This window comes from Cydia pomonella, chromosome 27, assembly GCF_033807575.1.
Source record: "Cydia pomonella isolate Wapato2018A chromosome 27, ilCydPomo1, whole genome shotgun sequence".
NCBI classification, from domain to species: domain Eukaryota; kingdom Metazoa; phylum Arthropoda; class Insecta; order Lepidoptera; family Tortricidae; genus Cydia; species Cydia pomonella.
In genome coordinates, this window is record NC_084729.1 from 4,861,672 (window position 1) to 4,883,143 (window position 21,472).

Consider the following 21,472-nt stretch of genomic DNA (forward strand, 5'->3'; position numbering starts at 1 on the left):
AACCTTGTCGGAAAGCATGAAGGTGGATATTGTACTTTAACCCTGCACGTCTATTGACGTCTTTGGCGTTCAAAGACTTAACAAATTAAAATTGTATCCTCGCCTCCTATTTTATTAAATAAACACTAAAAATAATATAAATGACTCAGGAACAAATTTAATATCCTGTTCATCACAACGAATAAATGCCCTTACCAGGATTTGAACCTGGGACCATTGGCTTTATAGGCAGGGCCAACACCCACTAGGCCAGACAGGTCGTCAATCTATTGTACTTGCATGGGCACATCTAAAAAATATTGATACAAAGTGCCAAAAATATGTATACACTACCTTAATATATGGGCAATAAGGTGTATACATATTTTTGGCAATTTGTTTGTATCAATATTTTTAGACATGACTGTACAGTCAAGGTTAAAAATATTGCCAAAAATATGTCCCATAGCTCTTATGTTAGCGAATTAAGATACACCCATATTTTCACACTTGACTGCACATGAATTGTTCTGTACTTTTGTAAGATTCAACACTGCTCATTTGTACAGTCACGTCTGAAAATATCGGTACAAAAAATGTGCCAAAAATATGTATGTATACATTACCTTAATATATGGGCAATAAAGTCGTGTATACATATTTTAGTCACTTTTTACGTATCGATATTTTCAGACGTGACTGTATACAAACAAGTATCTGTATTTTTTTGTGACACACTTTTATTGCAGCTGTATTTTTTTGTGACATTTTTATTGCAGCTGTATTTTTTGTGACACACTTTTATTGCAGATGTATTTTTTTGTGACACTTTTATTGTAGCTGTATTTTTTGTGACACACTTTTATTGCAGCTGTATTTTTTTGTGACACACTTTTATTGCAGCTGTATTTTTTTGTGACACACTTTTATTGTAGGTGTATTTTTTTGTGACACACTTATTGCTCACTGTACTCCTTCTCACTGACATGTCTATAAAGTACTTCTCTAGACCTTTCTAATAAGCCTTAACTCAAAGTACAGTAGAAACAAGCAACACTCAAGGGCCCGGACGTTTTTTGACGCTATAGAGTTTTGGTTAACTTGAATTGAATTAAAATAGTCTTTATTCCTGACACATAATTTTTAATTATAATTATCATTAAAATTTTTCTTTAATAGTTATACAGATATCCATTTATTTATTTATGTGTTTACTCTTGTTTTTGTTTCTTCTCCTTTGTCAGGCTGTCTTTGACGGCCTCCTCCAGGTGGGGACTTTAGTTATATAAATTTATACTAAAGTAAAACAACTCCTCCACTTCTTCCTCGCGTTGTCCCGGCGTTTTGCCACGGCACATGGGAGCCTGGGGTCCGATTGACAACTAATCTTAATAAAAGATTTGGCATAGGCACTAGTTGACGAAAAGCGACTGGTAAAATAAATATCAAATTATATTACGTACATAAGTTCCGAAAAATTCATTGCTATGAGCTGGGGTTTGAACCTGCAACCTCCGGATTGCAAGTTGCATACTCTTACTGTGAGGCCACCAGCGCTTTAAAGTAAATAACTATATCCAACAAATGTTGATATTACAGGGAGTGAATAGTTATATCGAGTGATGTTATATGGAGATAGATAGATAGATAGAATACTCTTTATTGGCACACCTCAGTAAAAATATACAAGAAAAATAAACCATTGATTAAATTTAGAGGCAGACAACAGGCGGTCTTATCACTACATATAGTATTCTGATTTTCCATTGACGAGTACCATAGGCTACCTTCCGACTGCAAAATGTGTTCTTTCTAATAACTGAATACCAATTGCTACACTATTTTTTTTATACTACGTCGGTGGCAAACAGCATACGGCCCGCCTGATGTTAAGCAATCTCTGTAGCCTATGTACACCTGCAACTCCAGAGGAGCTACATGCGCGTTGCCGACCCTAACCCCCCCCCCCCCCCCTGTTGAGCTCTGGCAACCTTACTCACCGGCAGGAACACAACACTAAGAGTAGGGTCTAGTGTTAGTTAACTAATTAATTAATTTAGTGTAATTTAGGGTTTAGTGTTACTACTATATAATTAGCCTTTAAAAACGTATACTAAAATTTCTTTTGAGTTCTACACAAATTAGAGATCTAAATACACTTGTGAACTCCATATAACAATTCACTCCCTGTAACATCAACATTTGTTGGCTATTATAGTTGTTTTTGCTCTAATTGGTTTACTTTAATAGTCATTTCTCTCTATTTAATGAAATTAATTTCTCTCAATTTAATGAAAATTCTCTATAACAAAAAGTGTCCAGTCTCTTGAGTGTTGCTATATAGTTTACACTGTAGCTCTATTTTGGACATTCTCATTCTTGGACAGGGAATGTTGTAAACCACTTGCTGGAAAGTTTTTAAAATTAATAAATGTTTAAAATTGTTTTGCGACTCTTCGTTTAATAGTATAAATATGAATAACAAACAAATAGGTTAAGTAATAATAAATGAACTGTGTTATTAGTGAGGGCAAGGTTGGATTGCATGCACACAACTTAAAGAAAATTCATTTCAACACAAACAACACACTTAATTTCAATCATAATGAACCGGTCCTTAATTGTTGCGATACATGAAAATGTCATAAAAGGTGGAAAAGTTATAATGACACGGAAATCTTATTGAATAAGGTAAATCCACTCAGAGATGCACGACATGAAGTGAAAATATAATTACAAAGCTTATCAACATCAGCTAGAACTGTAAAAATATTACTATAGACATAAAACTGTGCCATGGAACTTACCTCGCTCTTACAACAAACAAGTGCCCATTTTGTGTAGAGTATATTTACGAAAAAAAAACCCTTTCCGTATCTTATAACAGTGTAAAACTCACACAAAAACAACTATCATAACAAAATAAAGTTCATTTGAACTTAAATAACACGATAGATTGGGTTTTTAAACAATTCAATGAGAACTAATAACTACGCTACTTCAGATTGTAGAAGTACATTAGAAGTGCAAAGTAAAGCTTGAACATAATACGTAAAACACACGATTTTGATTGTAATTAAATGCACGCACTACATTATTGTGCCGTAGGAAAGCTTTTAAAACTGATTACAAAAGTTTGCGCCGCTGATTATCGTAGATATAAACAAAATACGCGAAACCTAAAAACTGACTCGACGTCCATTACACTAGCAATAAGGTGATGCTACTGCCTACGAAATGTAAGAAAAAGATAAATGTATTTTTTATTTGGCAACACTGAGCATAATACGGCCATTTTAAAAGCACTCGACTACACTGATGTGTCATTGAGATTTTGGTCCAAACTAATAACTTAGTTTCATCAAATTTTTGTTATTTAATGTTTTCATATCAGTAAATAGAGCATTATTTATTTAAACTTAAAAACGAATTTACTATTTATTAGCACTGAGAAATATATAACATTTTTATGTAATTAATTAATTAAAGTGTCAATTTCGACTCTCTGTACCATCATTCGGATCGAATTGTTCACATTCACCTACTTCCGTATTTAGTCGCTTGGCATTCTAATTTTATAAAATTCGTAATAATAAGGAAATTTGCAAAAAATAAACTGCCATATTTTCCTTTAAAAAATTAGTGATGCGACACACCTTTTTTAAAAATTTAAAATTATCGATAAAGGGTTGTTCGTTGTGTTTTAGCATGCAACATTTTGTTGGGTGTGGGACTGGCGAGTGGAGGAAAGACAGTGTGGAAAAGCGATAGTTATAGGTAGGTCGGGTGTCGAGTTGGCATTGTATTATTACCTACTCGACGTCGTTATCGGCTGCCGTGTTATCGCTGTGCGACCGAGGCGCCCGAGGTTGTTTCTTTTGTGTAACTCGGCATCGCAACTCGTCGAGCGCTTACGTATTCAACCTGTTATAGCTGAGGAAATTCGAATCATCTTTTTTTATAATGATCTTCGTCTGTTTAGGCATTCAATTATTTTATCAAATAGGAATACAAATAATATGTTTTAAATTATAATATCATCTAAATACCTGTAAATATAAGTGTTTCTAATTAAAGTAATTGACTTCTTATGATGTACGTAAGTAAATATTTTCTGTTGAGTTCATCTCGTTAACTAATAGTTAATTAGGTGGGTTATTGTGTTAACCATTAATTAGATTAGTTACTATACACATCAAGATTATAGCCGTTTCTTAAAACTTAAATTTGTAATAAAGACCAATGACGCATAATAGTTAGACATTTATGCCTAGATATACGAATAACTATGTATACTGAATTGTATTGTATTGTTTGTTATCTAACTCGTACTTCAAATCGATCGGCCTAACCCACATGTAGAAATAATCAATACTTAGCGAGGTTATTCGCTAAAGATTATCAGAAAGGGACAATGCGATTTCCAGTAATATTTGATATCGGGAAAATCGGGAATATTTTGGTTTTGCTATCTATTGTATTAAACTTAAAAATGATAACATTTGTTAACAGACAGATTCATAGATGGCTGTCTGCAGCCTTCTCTATGTAATAAAAATGCTTATAACTAAGGTGCAAGTTATAACTATCTTACTATATATATACAAACAGATTGATACCACATTAAGTGGTATACATTATATATATCGTAATAATGCTCCCGGGTAGTCTTATTACGATAACAGGATCATATTAAGGTAACTGGCTAACTACTTATGTGAATTATGGATTTATATGCGGATTACCTCAATGACTCTAGGAATTTTATGTTACTGTCATTGTCACAAGGTTCAAAAATCAACAGTAGGCGCTTGGCACACTGGATCCGATTGGCACGTCGCTTAGATGTCTGAGCGAGATAACGCTATGCGCGCATTATAACTACATCCCGCTCGCACAACAGAGTGACGTGCGAATCGCATCCAGTATGCCAAGCACCATTAGCTTGATTGTATCGTATGCTATGTATTCGTCTCTTTATGAACCAGAACTTCTATTGGCTAAGTTAAGGAGAATAAATACATAAGATGTAAAAAGCTACACGAATATAATATATCTTGAACGAATTGTTTTCGATAAATAATTGATGGACGAGTCGAAGGACTATAAAGTGACCTTACTCTTTTTTGATGTTCAAAAAATAAACATACTAACAAAAGGAATTAGAGTAAAGATCAACTTGGCCCCTATTTATTTACCTGCCAGGTCGTTGCCCTCCAAACTCCAGACAACCTTGAACGTAAAACCACAGATTTATATTTTATACGTACATAGACTAGAGTCCGTTATATTATACTATAGCCTCTTTATTCCTTAAAAATGTCACACTTAGTTACATGTATACATATTTTTAAAAATAAAAATACCGTTAACATAGGAGGAATCGTTATTTCTAAACCAACTTAGTTACAAATATGCTTAATGTGAATACTAGTTCTGATAATAGTTTAACAAATTTTTAGAAAAACTAAATTTGATCAATAATAGTTAAAATTATATTTAAATAATTTCCCACAATAACATTTAGAAAGTCGTAAATTAATAAAATTGTAAAATTTTATAGAAAGTACATAATTGTATTATTTTAATAAATGAGCAAAATTATTGAATAAAATTATCTACTTAAAAAAACATTTCAAATTGAAATAATCATATTTATATCACAGTCTTAAAGTTAATATAAATAAAAAAATAGTACTATAAAAATAGTACCTACACATTTTATTTGTATTTCATTATTCAATTAAAATAAATAAATAAAGGAAAAGAGGTCCTTAGAGTCCGATATCATTGTCCTACTATTCGTATCTCTTTCAAATGATGATCACCGTACTTTAGCCAAATCAGGTTTTCCTTATAAGCGCCTACAGTTTTATATTAGCGACAATAAAATAAATTAGGCCCATAAGGTAAATGATGATAACATTAAGTAGCTAGGCGTTATAATTAACGAGATCCTCATAAAATTAAGCTATTTACCTATCCATTTGCCTCACTGTTCAATCTTTGAAATCCTAGATTCACATTTTATCAGTTTGGTTGTAAAACGTAAACAGTTGTAAACTTCGTTCTATTTTTCGACCTGTTACGAAAAGCTCAAAAAAACACTAGAGCCTTTGGCTTTTTCGTTAGGATACATTTGATCAGTGTCTATAATAAAAAACAATTTTTTACATTTATACCATTATATCGTTAATATCGTTAAGTAAGTATGTAAGTATGATCAACACAGCTCTGCCAATGTATTCCTTTTAAATGTACTCACTGTATTGTAAGCTTGTCCATACCATACTAGGTATGTTATATAATGGTCTTCCTGTAACATTGCGTAAACTTAATAAACAGGCGATTGGTGACATTCTCTTTCGCCAAACCCTTGCTTCTAATTAAAACGTAATGAAATAAAAATAAAAATTAAGTTGTCAAAATGCCATTTTATTTTAATTAACCTTCCCAATCTCTTGTCCTTCTTTGCTAGCATGTACTGTTGCATTTGTGTAGCGACAGACACACAGGCCTAATTAACAGAAAAAGTGTAAGAAACTACGCCAACGAGGCCAATGTTTTGTTTTCAATTTGTAACAACTTAACAAGGTTTATAATTTGCTTAATGTAAGTTAAATAAAGTATCTAAAGTAAGTATGTTAATTATTGCCCCAGTTATATTTTAAAATACTGTACCGTCTTTGTATTCTTCCCATTTTAATTTGTAAAAAAGTCATATGGATTTGATGGTTAAATGCGCTAAAATATACAAGCTGTTTTTCTCTGAATCTGGTAAAATAATTTGTCGGTAGAAGAGGCGGCAAATTTAGAAATAGTAGACGGGCTTTTTTATTTCGCGCTTTTCCTACTGCCAAACATGTTTGTAAGACTATTACTTTTTCATAATTATTTTACAGCAGTTTATTTTTTATGTCTATTTTCGGCATGATTACATAATATTTATGGAAATATCGATATCGATAAAAAAAAAATCTCCCGACCCGAGGCCTACTAAACGTCACATTTGGATTTGGATTCAGCTTGGATTCAGCCAAAGAGCATATATGGATTCAGCTTCAAAATTCAGGAGCCGTCAGATTTTTGGCGCGAGGCGTAAATGTGATGTTTTTTGTTCCGATGTAGCCCACAAGATGGCAGAACCTACTATGCACAAGAAAACACGTGACGTGTACATGACTACATGTTCATGTTTATGGTTCCGATTCAGGCCACAAGATGGCAGACCCTCCAACGCGCACGGTCCCTATACTTTTGCAACAGTTCTACCTAAGGAGATTCTGTTCCTTGCCTCTACCTTCCATACTGTGCACCGTCTGGACTATCAAAACCGCTGCCGACTTATCTTAGTCTGCATCTATGGATTTATAAAAAATAAGTATTGCAGAATTTTGACGCTGTTTTTCTGGACCTACATCTACAGTGGCGCCAAGTGGTGAGCACAAAAACGATAGCCCTCATTGACTTTTAGAAGTCAGCTTATTAAAGGATGACGTGGTGCTGCATATGGGATGCCAGTAATCAATGTTCATCTGTTGAACGTCTCCGACTAAATCAAAATAGCGTATGTGTAATCACACTTGCGTGGTGTTACGCCCTTTTTACTCTGATCCCAGACTGTTTTGAACACAAAACAAATTAAACGACTATAGTGGTTGAGGTATAAATTAGTTGAAAATCTTCCTCAAATGGTCCAGCCAGTGTATGTAGTTACGCTGTTTTTGTTATTATCCTCATATCAATTGACAGTGTCGCTACATTAGTATTATGAACAGTATTTTAACTAGACATGTGTCGTTTACGAGTGAGTGATTTAAATGAACGATATCTTTTGGTTGAACTCACTCACCCTTCAACTCACTGATGATTTAACTCGCTCAGTAACTCATCTATCTGTGTTCCTTGCTCGCTCTTTGTCATTCATGATTCGAATGAGTCTGCCGAGCGTGACGAGCGAGACGATGCGAATATGTTTTGGAGCGGTTCGAAAGAATTTGGAGGAAGTCGGGTAAACATGGCGGAATCGTATCCCGTGATGCGCCATCTTGGTCGCACTTATGGCTGTCTGTATCTGCGTCAAGTAGCGGTACTGATAATTCCGCTACTCGATTCTAGATGTCGCCTACGAAAATAATAAGCTTTTGTTAACAAATCTGATATATGGAGACAGCACTCTATGCTTACTTCTTATTTGTCTATGTTCATCAAGTCAATTAACTGGCAGCTATATTACTTATAGCTATACCAACGTACACTACGATTACTTCTATTTCGGGAGAAACATTGACGAGATACACTTGTATTTCTACCTTAACACAAACAAATTAAAGTCTGTATTTAAAATCCAGTTCAGAGTTATAACGCTAAACACATACACTTTATTTATATCACTTTAAGGTTGAACATCGAATGAGTTAAAATATCTGCCAGTATAAAATTAATTTCAAGTGTTGTACAGAATACCCTTTGACCTGTGTTCTGTGTTATCACCAGAGTTTGTCATTTCATAAGAACTCTTTGAACATGTTGGTGATGTTATAAACATTTGTGAATTAGTGATTAATAAAGTACAGTGCATTTAAAGATAGTGAAACAGGTACGTAAATTACCTAATACCTACTTATCTAGTTACTTACCTATATTAAACTCTAAACACCGTGTCTTCAGTAAGCTCGGTTCTCCATACAAACGTAGTGGCGCTCTCATTTTAAAACGACTAGCTAGATTGCTCTAAAAGTTTGCAATTATAATAAGATAAGTTGTATATAGTCCTGTAATTAGTTTGTAGCTTCAGCAGTGGCAGAATGGTTCCCATTTTATCGCTTGTCACTATGCCCGTCACGTTCGCACTTACATACTTGTTAAAACGTGACAGGCATGGTGACAAATGATAAAGAGCCAACCATCTTAGCCCTACAGATGTAGTTAAAAAATATAGCGAATTTAAGTTGTTCATAAAAAAGTTTTTGCTCTATTTAGTTTGTTTTATAAACTGTAGCTTTATAAACTAATTACAGGATTAGATATACCTAATGTCATTGTATGTGGAAAGTTTCGTTACAATCCAACACGTAGTTTTAAAATGAGAACGAAACTCAGATTGTATGAGAAGGAAAATCGGCCGCGCTTGCAGGGGACTCTTAAGTAGCCTTACCACGAGCTTGTCACTGATATGACACTGACGTATATGTTAGCGTGTGCGTAACTTACTTTCTATGCATCTCGCTCGTACTGGCATATTAGTATTATTAGCGAGCGAGATGTATAGAAAATAAGGGTTAAGAATTTGACACCCCCTCTCCTCCCGTGGGTGTCGTAGAAGGCGATTGTGGGATATGGTTTCAAGTGTGTTGTAGGCGATAAGGTAATCTGTCACAATGCAATATCACAATGCTGTGGCCCTAGTGAAAAAGGGTACAAGTCTCTGGCAGTTTAGGTGTATAAGGGCATAAGTGTTACGTGGAACTTACACCCCTTTACACCTGCGCTGCCAGAGACTTGTACCCTTTTTCACTAGGGCCACAGAATTATTTTTTGAAACCACTTAACTGCTAGAAGTGGCACTGAAATTAGCAGTTTCATGTGCTCTGCCTTTTGGGAATACAGGCGTGGGTTTATGTACATATGTACAGTCAAGTGTAAAAATATGGGTGTACAAATCTTACTCAAAAATATATCCCATAGCATCTTATTCCAGTGTAATAAGAGCGTAGTACCATATTTATGAGACGATTGTTTCGATACATATTTTTGCACTTGACTGTAGTTGGGTGGTTTTATATTGTAAGCTTTGGTATAAATAAGCAAGATTATTACTCATTTGGTGTGACTCACACTTAATCGTTATAATTAGGTTGATTTGTCTGAATAAGGAAGGACGTAGGTATATTAGTCAGAATAATAAAATAATTAATTTTCCGTAACAGTATTGGGATAGAGCTGACGTAGGGTACAATATTTTATGTGAGTTTTATTATTGTTTTATGTTATTGAGGTATTTGTCATTTTAATTATTTTAAATCATACTACATGAGTGAAAGAAGGCTAACTAAGAGAGTGTATAAGTGAGAAGTAGTTGGAAGGGGTAGACCTCGGTGGACTTTCTCTGCAGGGCCGGATTTAGGGGAGGGCAACCGCCTACTGCCCCGGGCCTCCACAAAAGAGGGGCCCCCACAATAGAGAATTCGGAAAATTTACCATTTTATTTGGAAAAAAATTGGGGCCAGGGGGCCTCTACTCCTTTATTGCCCGAGGCCTCCAGACCTCTAAATCCGGCATTGTTTCTCTGATCAAATCGAGGAACTCCTGAAGAAAGGCCTGGTCCAGAGCCTAAACCGGCTAACGTGTATGAGGAATGTGTTGGAAGTGAAGGAACCGAAAGAGGTATGTCAGGATCGTAGCAAGTGGAAACCCGTGGTCTCTACCTACCCCTCCGGGAAATACCTAGGCGTGATTATATGTATTTATGTAAAGCAGACTAAACTTAAGGTTGTTGGCATTTAGGGTAGCAATGTTGCAAAGAGAATTTTCCAGAAATGAAAGTGTTCAGATATATTAGAAATTTTCAGAATTGTCATCAAATTGCACATTGTTAGTTTAGGGTAAGTAAGTGAAGTTTTTCGGCAATAAATCCAAAATACGTTTCGATGTTAACCTTTTAATGCATGCATATGTATAGTAGGATGCAGAATGCATAACAAAAACATGTTGAAACATGATGAAAAACATGTGAAATTAGAACGTAGCTAATAGTTTTTAGGGTTCCGTAGCCAAATGGCAAAAAACGGAACCAAAACGGTAGCAAACATTACTTGGATATTGTGAAACACGCCCTTAATGTCCAAGAGTCGGCTAAGGATGAATTCGACTAGACTTTTAGGTTATTTATGATCAACGGCTCTATTTTAAACTTACAAACATTTACATAATTTTTAAATTAATATTTTCAGGTAAATATGGATGAAGATTACGATCTAGTTATAGACTTAGACGATGAAAGAGAGGAAATACCACATGGAAGTGACAGAGACGAAGAAATGAGACCAATAATCAATAAATATATACAAAACGAAGACACGAGTATGGAACAACATTCTCATAAAGAACTTCAAAAAACAAGCGTAATACAGAGTCAAAATAGCGATCAGAATTCAGATGACGATTACATACAAGTTATAGATGATGACGATGACTACGAACTGTCGGTTCAAAAATTAATAAGTGCTGCAAATAAAATAGGAAGAGAGTACCTTAAAAATATACAAGTAAAAGAAGCGAAAGCTAATGAAATGCTTAACAATAGTCAAGCGCATAAAAGTGATTCAATAAATGGAGATATCACAAATCAAATTCGAGATCACAGGACTTTACATAAGCTTTTTCTGGGTAGAAATCAAGATAGCAAGGACGAATCCATAAATCGAGTTTTAAGTTGTGTTAGAGAAAATCGAATTGCAGAAACAACCAGTTACAAACCAAGTTACGAATCTCAATATGTTACGGAAGATATACTACATCATAGAAACGAAAATACTTTTAAAAGAAGAACGGATGGTTATATGCAAGATGTGAGGACTTTACCTAACATTCAAACTGCAAGACACGCCTATAGATACCTTGATTCAGATAGATCAAAAGTAGATTTAAGCATAGGTGACTATTACCCTATAATGGACAGGTATGAACACAGACATGCTCACAGGCCTGAGCTTCCTTTGAGAAATGATTTTTATCGTCATGATCCAATAAACAGATACACTCATTTCCACGTTCAAAGACCAACTTTAAACACAAATGGCTGCAGGTATAATGCAATGCCCAGGGAAACACACAATCATCATTATATACCAGAAGATATGTTAAGCATAGATGAATACAGACGCGCTGAAATAAACAGAGCTCCACAATTTTATCCTGATAGACCGGATTTGATTAGACTTAATGATTATAAGTATACATCAATAGAAAGAGACGCTTCTACCTACTATGCTTATAGACCACATGAACTATTGAGAAGCGATTATGACAATACTATAACCAATGGATTTCCTGACAATCATTATATGCCTGACCATGCTTTAGATGACTACTGGCAAGCAATGAGCAGGCATGCTTACAGACCAGAAGGTGTAATAAGCATGGAAGACTATGAACGCTCCTTAAGCAACTGGCATGTATACAACAATGCTTATAAACCACCTATAGGTCTAAGTTTGGATCCCTGTAGATTAGTAGAATTTCCTCACATTTACAGACCTGATTTAGTCAATATGGATACCTGCAGAGAACCGATGTTAACAAGAAAAGCATTCTATCCAGAAACTGAAGGTATGTATTGCTACAAACCACGAATCAACCCCTACAAAACTGAAATTTATGATGCTAATGGAAACGATAATTTTAAACTGAATGTATCTCGCAAACAAGAAATAACCAGTACAGCTGCTAACACGCCAAGAAATGCGAGTAAAGATGACAATAAGCTGCAATCTATTTTAAGTACAGGAAATAAAATATCAAAAGCTCAATTGCATATAAATCAAATAATTGAAAAACCCGGAAATCTAGATGTACCTGTATACAAATATAAAAACAGTCTAACCTATAGAACAATGGAAGACCATATAAAAAGCAATAAAACTACTTTGAGCGAGAATAAACCTGAATCAGATATGGATATCTGTAAACCAGGAGTACCTGTTATGACGAATAGACCAGATACAGTAATATTAAGTACTAAACATATTTATCAAAAAAGGACGTATAACCAGAATGCCCAGTCCGATGCTTTAGCTGCATCAGGAATAATTCGCGACACTTATGATAAGATCGAAACAACTGCTAAAGAAATTGAAAACCATGGAGCTGCATTAGACAAAAATGCTGACTTTATACATAAGGTGAACAAGACACATGAAGAAAAAGGAGCTGATCGAGAAGGTAATGCAGTAGAAAAAGATATTAGTATACAACTATTGGTAGTTTTCTTCACACGTGTAAAGGAGCTCGTCAAAGACACTTTTCCAGAATTTTCTAAATCGCTTGAAAAGGAAATTGATAATTTGGGAAAAAGGACGAATAGTGGTAGATTGAAAACAGACATACAGTACATTTGTCCTTTATACTGTTCTGTGTCCACTTATTCTTTACCCCGATTTGACAGCACTGATGATGATAATAGGGTAGAAAAACATGTAAATCGAGCTAAAATTTGTGATGTGTGTAGTTGCATTCAAAACTGTTATAAGTTATACAAGACTAAATATTTTAATTTAGTATTCACGCAAACAGGCGAAGGTAAAGAAAAAAGGACAATGATAGGAAATGACACAGTAAAAGTAAATATGCCTCAGAGTGTACTTGGAATTAGGGCGCAAACCGTCATACGCAGGCGACAAGGTACAGATTGTAAAGAATCTAAAAGTAATCAGGATATTTTAAATATTGATGAAGAATTGAATAAAAATCAGGGTCAGTCCATTACTGATCACAAAATATTAAATAAAGATACGCGTAGTGCTTACTCTACTACAGTTAACAACAAGCTGTCTATAGCTGGCCTACATGATACAATGTTACTAGACTCATTATCGGTATTAAATGGCAACCTAACAAGCAAAAATATAGAAAATGCAATGAATTCGCCAAATTGGGTACCAACCATATCTATTGATGACAATGATATTTCATTACGTATTAATACTCATAATAACCGAATGGAAATCGAAAAACAAGTCCTAAAGACAGTTAATGATGAAAAAGAAATAATAATTGACTACAGTAGTCAAAGCAGACAGAGTTTAAGTGAAAACAGAGTTAATAAGGATAATTGTCCTAAGGACGAAAATGAAGCAAAGCTAATCCTCTCCTTATCTTTCAATGAAATAACTAATGCAGATATAATAGCATCAAAACTAAAGGATAAAATAAGTAAAAAACCTGACACCGTATTCACATGTCACATTTGCAGTTGTACATTCACCTATTTCACATCATTTGTAAGCCATATACAGAAAGAACATAATATAAATGAGATTGACGAAGATTTATCCGAAGAATGTATTGCACAAAAATGTCCATTCTGCGGAGTATATTCGAAACAGAAATATCACAATGAACATGTTGAAAAAGATCATCCAGAAATATTTACGCGTAAAGAAGAAGCTAATGAAATAGAAGTGACAAAAGTGAATAAAAGAAGGAAATCAATGAAAAGGAAGTTCATATTTACATGTCTGGTGTGTCACAAGAATCTCAAGTCGTGCGAAGTACAGAGACATAGAGAGATAGAACATAAGGGGTTGAAGGTAGCGAAGATGTTTACCAAGAAACTATCAAGTATGGATTAATTGTTAAATTTAACAACCTAAGGACAGTTTAAATTAGAATAGATAAATTTAAATACAAGCAATAAATAGCAATACCAAAAACAAATGAATTAACATTTAAACAATAAACATACTTAGTTGTATTATTTTGCTTTTTTTATTTATTCATTTATTTTTTGTGGTATGAGTATCTCCGATATTATTAGTTTTATATATATTAGTTACGCAAAATAAAATAAAACCTTTATTTGGTAGTTACATTTATATTTACAAATTAAAAATAAATTTAGAGTATTTCAAATACATGTCAACATTAATTTAATACTTATTTTCATCTACCAATTGGTAGAAACAGCATTTGTGGTTCATGTTAACCACCATGGTCTATTCACCGTATAATCTTCAACATTTGACTGTCTATTGTCATTATAATTATTCTGTGTTCTTTGTGTTCGCTGATTATTGTATCCATAATTGTCATTTCTATCATAATTTGTTTGATCCCGATTATTACTTCCATAATTTTGTGAATTATAGTTATTATTTTCATAATTATTAGTCCTTACAGGTTTCCGATTAGTGTAATAATTTTGGGAATTTTGTTGATTATTATAATTACCATTATTATAGTCTGAGGAAATAACGCCTCTATTTGGTTTTTGTGTTGTCGTTGTTGTGTAACTTGGTCTATTATTACTGCCTTGTCTATCGTAATTATTATAATCTTGTTGATTATAAGGTCTACCTCTATTAATGTCGTCTTGTTCTTTATTATTTACACCACCTTGACTTCCAGAATAATTATTTACATTTCTATCAGGACGTTGCGCATTATCTTGACTATTACCTTGGGGTCGTCTATTATTATTTAGCCGCTCATTATTTACACTCTCCTGTCTATTATTGCCCCTATAATTATTGTCATAGTAATTGTTATTGTTTCCAGAATTGGCATTATTATTTCCAGAATTGGCATTATTATTGCCATAATTATCATTATTATTTCCATAATTCTGATTATTGTTGGTATAATTCCTCATTTTCTGTGAACCGAAGATTTGGGAAGCTACGAAGGCCCGTTGGATCTTGGCATAGAGGCCTGGGGTCTCAGCAGCGCCACAGGACCTGCCTAGTGACGTCACTCCTACAACACGCCAGATACAGTCCTCTTGAAGTTGAGCGGGTCCACCGGAGTCACCCTGAAAATACAGGGAATATGCAGTTAATGACCAATAATACAAAACAGAAGGCCTACCGCGAACACCGAAGTTTATAAAATACGAGCATTTTTCTCTGTCACTCTAATTACGCCTTAATTGGTAACTTCGATGTCCGCGGTAGGCGCGTCAAACATTCTGATTGGGCAAGTCGGTCTTAGCATGCTTTTCTTTTAAGATCTAGGATAAAGTAGGTACTGAATTGGTAGTCTAGTCCTAGTCATTTGTGCGAGCGATGGGAAAAATTGGTGTCATGTAATGGTATTATCATGAAGGATTTTTTTAAATTAATTTTTTTATTACTTATTTTTTAGTAATATGCCGAGTCTTCTATTCTAATTAACAGTATTTAATTTCAGTATACATCATATATTTGTATAAAATGACTAGTAAAATATGCAATATACAATCTAACCTATATTGTTTACTCTATACGTGCTCATAGAAGAAAACACAAAGGTATATGAGCCTTAGGGAGCCTAGCGACATCTACCGTAAGATGTGTTACACTTCTTAAATATTTTCAATTTGTTTGTATGCTTAATGTTTTCATTTGAGATACCGCATTTTTGCTTAGCACGGCAGCGGTGGTAATCGAGTTTTATGAACGCCCCGCCGTTGCTACGAAGGTCGTATGATTATGATTACACGACGAGGTACTCGTAAGGTCAGGCTAGAACTTCCAAGATATGATGACGTGAATATGGTTCCATTGAAACACTCTTGCTATGGACGCGACCACAGCCTTCGGCGGTCGAACGTGACGCATGGCGCGCGTCATGTCTACAGATGTGCAAGTTACGGAAAGTTTCCAAAAAGCTGGAAAAGTTCACGCAAATTTCAGGAAAATAAGTCCCACAGTAAGCTCAACAAGGCTTGTGTTCAGGGACTTCAGGGTAGGTACTTAGACAACGACATATAATATATAAATACTTAAATATGTAAAATTTATCAGGACTCAGGAACAAATATCCGTGCTCATCACAGGAATAAATTCCCTTACCAGGATTTGAGCCCAGGTCCATCGACTTCACAGGCAGGGTCACTAGGCCACTACCTACTAGGCCAGACGTTTTGTAAACGTCCATCATTTTGAAATAAACCCTATTCCGTACAACAAAGGATTCCTTAATATCAATGTCAACGATTAAATATTCTCAATGATGCCTGTGGACTGTGAACGAACATTTTCGACTCATAAATTGGATCTAAATTACGGTTATATTTCCGAATGACGGGAGATTTCCGGGCGTTGAAAATCACACATGATTTGTTTCTGAAATTTCAGAAAAAAAACATAAGCAATAAAGGAAACATTAATTTAGATTCCCGTACAATATGAGAAGAAAGTCGGGCGTGTGCTTAAACTACGTCCAAAAGAGAGGTATGGGCACTGTGTAGGACACAGCATGCATCACAGCGGATGTCAATTCAGATCTAGAGTAGAGCCCAACTGGGGAAGTACCTCCACCTTACAGAAAACCGCAGCCAAACACTAGACCCTACTCATAGTGCTGTGTTCCTGCCGGTGAGTAAGGTTGCTAGAGGTCAACGAGGGTGCGGAGTTTTTCCATGTGCATGGAACATCCGCAATTTTGGCAAATGCAAATCCGACTGTAAATCTGTAGGCAAGTCATGGTTTAACCTGTGTCAGCGTATTTTGAGCAGCAGTACGGTGGATCCCCATATATGGTAGTATCCTATAGATGTGCTATACGCGTGCACCCGTGAGGGACAGAAACAGAACATACGAGTACACAATGCGACAAAATTAAAAATTCGTTTCAACATCTCTGACAATGTACCAAAAACAACCTACGTAATTTGGTCGGGTTGTTGCCCAAAAGAAACCATATTCAAATTTACGAATAAAAATCAGACAGTGACAAGGATAAACAATAATAGCGCTTTTTCCGCTACTCCTACTGAAAGATACATAAGACTATCCCGTTCGGTTATGCCAAGCTGATGCCTGATCCAGTTATATTAGATTCATTAATCTTTAACACAGCCACTGCCAGCTGCATAGCTTTCCACGAAATTGTCTACCGTTGTTTCGTGATTGTGAAACTGCCCAATTGTGAAACGTGAATTTTCTGAATATTTGCAGGTAGGTATACAAGTTTTTTATCTATGTCATAATGGATGTGAAAATAGCTGAGTAAAATAAATGACTGGAAACGTTGAAAGAAAGTAGGTTCATAATCATAATCGTTTATTGCACCGTGGTAAAAAAGTAAGTTGTTACAAAATAGTAGTATCTCATAGACCCTAATAGGGTATGGCAAACATTTGCTTAAATTAAATATTAAAATAACTACAAACTAGCTTTACAATTTGAGGAGATCAAAACTATCCTTCTTAATAAAACTATCAGTTAGAAAATCGGTTACTGAATAATATGCTTTTTCAGCAAGGAACGATTCCAACTACTTGGCATACGTAGTGACCCTTTCCTCTGCTTTTAAATAATTGGGGAGGTGATTATAATATTTTATTAGGGCTTTTGCGGTATATTTCTAATTTTGGTGCGGGTAATTCGAGTTTATGTTTTTGTCTTTTATTCTGTAGCTCTTTGAACAAATGTATGTTTTTTCTTATGTATGGGACAGCTCATAGAATGCCCGCAAAGCAGAAAAACGTGTCATCAGATACGAACGTAGCCCGTTCGCGATGGCAGTGAATGCTAGGGGGAGAGAAAGATGTTTTACCTGACAAGTATCCTTCCCTCCCCTTTCCTCCCCAGCACAGATCTGGCTGTCCCTCGAAGGTCCTTGAGGCAGCTTGCGCGAGGTCCCGAGGACCTCCTGGCATCGGTTTATGTCCCAAACTGGCAGAGATACACTACGGAGCTCCAGTGATTGGTCGCCTCCTGGAAATGACATTCATATGTTGTTAATAGTATTAAAATCATTTGATTAATTTAATATTTACCAGGTACTTTTCAGTAAAATAAAGATTTTTGTGCGTATTAGAAAAATTTAGTAAACTGGTTACATAGAGATGATTGTGACCATTTATGTAGCTAGTCTACAGCGGTATTGATATACGGGACAGGTAAAAATACTTAAATACAGTGACAGTCCCGTATATACGGGTCGTATGGCAACCCTAAATATAACACTGGCTAGAGGCCTCTCTTTACTTAAATATACACTATTATTTACACGAAATCTTGCATGGGAATAGCATGTGTTTCACTTTTCACTTGACTGAGGCGGTGCCCAGGCACGCTGACTTCACCATCTCGGACGGTTACCAAATGTCTTACCGTATTCAGTGCGGCCCCAACCAGTGGCGATGATGGGCGTGCCCACCGCTGGGGCGGTGCCCAGGCACGCTGGCTTCACCACCTCGGAGAACCTGGAAAACATGAACAGATTGCCATATTCGGTAAAGTCTATAGAGACTAATAACTCTAGCCCATCAATCCCCTTGACCAGCGCGTAATCAAAACGCTGCTTATTTCGTAGTCGACATCTAGCGTCTACCGTCTAGTAGTGTATTTAACAGTACAGCTATTGGACACTAGATGTTACGAGTGACGCGACAGATTAAAAGCATATTGCTCAACAATTAACAACTAATATTACAAGCGGAAGGACTTGAAAATAGAGTTCCAGTTAATCCCAGTTATAGTATTAGGGCCGAGGCAGCTTGTATTTCGGGTACCTGATGTCGGCTGCGACCTTGAACATACTTGGAACTGTACCTATAGCGACTTACTTGACAGCGTTGACAAGTTTGACAAGCACCAAGTCGTAGTAGGACCGAGGCAGCTTGTACTTTGGGTGTCTGATGACGGCTACGGCTGCGACCTTGAAAATACTTGGAACTGTACCTATGGGGACTTACTTGACAAAAGTTTGACAAGCGCCAAGTCGTAGTAGAACCGAGGCAGCTTGTGGTTTGGGTGCCTGATGACGGCTGCGGCCATGAACATACTTGGACCTGTATCTATAGCGACTTACTTGACAGTGTTGACAAGTTTAACAAGCGCCAAGTCGTAGTAGGACTGAAGTAGCTTGTACTTTGGGTGTCTGATGACGGCTACGGCTGCGACCTTGAAAATACTTGGAACTGTACCTATAGGGACTTACTTGACAGAAGTTTGACAAGCGCCAAGTCGTAGTAGAACCGAGGCAGCTTGTGGTTTGGGTACCTGATGACGGCTGCGACCTTGAACATACTTGGACCTGTATCTATAGCGACTTACTTGACAGCGTTGACAAGTTTAACAAGCGCCAAGTCGTAGTAGGAACGAGGCAGCTTGTATTTCGGGTGCCTGATGACGGCTGCGACCTTCACGACCAGCGCTCCGGGGTCGTCCAGGTATGAGGAGCCGAGTTGCACTGCGCTGGGAGGTCCACTGTGACAAATAGACGTCAAGATTAGTTTTTGTTACAATGCTGCTCTCAAAAGGCTCGATGGATCCATGTAGGTATTCATATTCATATTCATTTATTTGTATTAGTTATACATTGTCAGTGTTACATTTTTATTAGGTACATAGGTGCAAGATGGATGTTAAACATAATTACATTAGTACAAAGGAGGATACAACAATAAAAATACAAAATATGTCATTATAAAAAATAATTAAAATTAATACATTAATAGGCTATTCATCCAAGAATTCAGCTACGGAATAATAGGCCTTCTGGATTAGAAACGACTTCAGTTTCAATATAAATCCTAATTTGGTGCGAGCGTTTTTTATATTCATCGGAATCTTATTATAAAGTTTAGGTCCTAATACGTGTAAGCAGACAGCAGATTTTCTTAATAAACACAAAACAGGTACAAAAAGTATCATTTTCAGCACATGAGTGGAATATGGAGAGGGTCCCTGGCAGTGGCAGATTGTGGTAGGTAGACTTTAGTAACTTGCGGCGCAATACACGTCGTAGGGCCGTAGGCAGAGTTGAATTTAAGTATTTCTTAAAGTAGGGCAATGGTAATTTAAGGTAGGATATTGCCCCATAGTGGGGGGCTAGCTACGGCCCTGAATACACATGGGGTCATTTTTCAACTCCAGCCAGACTTCTATAGCTATTCTAGTTTGTTGGGTGCAGCTGAGAATGATTCTTACTTAACAACGGTGTTGTCGCGGTCCTGAAACGAGCAGTGCGCAGCAGTCAGGACGAACTGCTCGCTGACCAGAGAGCTGCCGCATTTCCAGGTGTAGCCAGCCGCCTGGAGATCTGTTAAGAGAATAGTTTCTTACTTAAGAACGGTATTGTCGCGGTCCTGAAACGAGCAGTGCGCAGCAGTCAGGACGAACTGCTCGCTGACCAGAGAGCTGCCGCATTTCCAGGTGTAGCCAGCCGCCTGGAGATCTGTTAAGAGAATAGTTTCTTACTTAAGAACGGTGTTGTCGCGGTCCTGAATCGAGCAGTGCGCAGCAGTCAGGACGAACTGCTCGCTGAGCAGAGAGCTGCCGCATTTCCAGGTGTAGCCAGCCGCCTGGAGATCTGTTAAGAGAATAGTTTCTTACTTAAGAACGGTGTTGTCGCGGTCCTGAATCGAGCAGTGCGCAGCAGTCAGGACGAACTGCTCGCTGAGCAGAGAGCTGCCGCATTTCCAGGTGTAGCCAGCCGCCTGGAGATCTGTTAAGAGAATAGTTTCTTACTTAAGAACGGTGTTGTCGCGGTCCTGAAACGAGCAGTGCGCAGCAGTCAGGACGAACTGCTCGCTGACCAGAGAGCCGCCACATTTCCAGGCGTAGCCAGCCGCCTGGAGAGGAAACACATTGATTTTTATTGAAAAAAATACAATTAGTTATGTATGGAGTGCCCCTCTATATTACTTTTTTTTTTTTAATTTTTAACTTTTGAATTAAGTTACCGATCACAAAATTATCTAGATATAGTCTTCGAGTAAAACGGGTGTGACACACGGACAGTCAGACAGACGGACGGAGACGGACCCACTTTCGGAAGGGCG

General features: G+C 36.4%; 3 protein-coding genes across 10 annotated transcripts in view; 1 reads left to right on the forward strand and 2 right to left on the reverse strand.

Annotated features, from left to right (window-relative positions):
- The window catches only part of LOC133532413 (zinc finger protein 37 homolog), a 46,822-nt gene extending 43,614 nt beyond the window's left edge, over positions 1 to 3,208 (reverse strand). For 4 of the 8 annotated variants that reach the window (XM_061871069.1, XM_061871065.1, XM_061871068.1 and 1 more), the window contains exon 1: positions 3,070 to 3,207. In XM_061871069.1, the coding sequence (XP_061727053.1) occupies positions 3,070 to 3,074 (5 nt within the window). In that variant the 5' untranslated portion in view covers positions 3,075 to 3,207. Of the gene's footprint in view, positions 1 to 2,786 lie in introns of all 8 variants that reach the window. The other 4 variants (XM_061871067.1, XM_061871066.1, XM_061871063.1 and 1 more) reach the window with 3 other exon arrangements.
- Positions 3,209 to 5,536: 2,328 nt separating this feature from the next.
- LOC133532405 (uncharacterized) lies at positions 5,537 to 14,455 on the forward strand. The gene is made up of 2 exons (XM_061871049.1): positions 5,537 to 8,578; positions 10,932 to 14,455. Exon 2 carries the CDS (start codon positions 10,938 to 10,940, stop codon positions 14,328 to 14,330), a length of 3,393 nt encoding a protein of 1,130 aa, XP_061727033.1. The 5' UTR covers positions 5,537 to 8,578; positions 10,932 to 10,937; the 3' UTR covers positions 14,331 to 14,455.
- Positions 14,456 to 14,552: 97 nt separating this feature from the next.
- LOC133532412 (serine protease Hayan-like) overlaps positions 14,553 to 21,472 on the reverse strand; it is a 50,100-nt gene continuing 43,180 nt past the window's right edge. The window contains exons 5-9 of the mRNA XM_061871061.1: positions 21,159 to 21,262; positions 19,743 to 19,895; positions 18,798 to 18,889; positions 18,238 to 18,398; positions 14,553 to 15,508 (exon numbers count right to left, since the gene is read on the reverse strand). Of these exons, the coding sequence (XP_061727045.1) occupies positions 14,675 to 15,508; positions 18,238 to 18,398; positions 18,798 to 18,889; positions 19,743 to 19,895; positions 21,159 to 21,262 (1,344 nt within the window). The 3' untranslated portion in view covers positions 14,553 to 14,674. The remainder of the gene's footprint in view (positions 15,509 to 18,237; positions 18,399 to 18,797; positions 18,890 to 19,742; positions 19,896 to 21,158; positions 21,263 to 21,472) is intronic.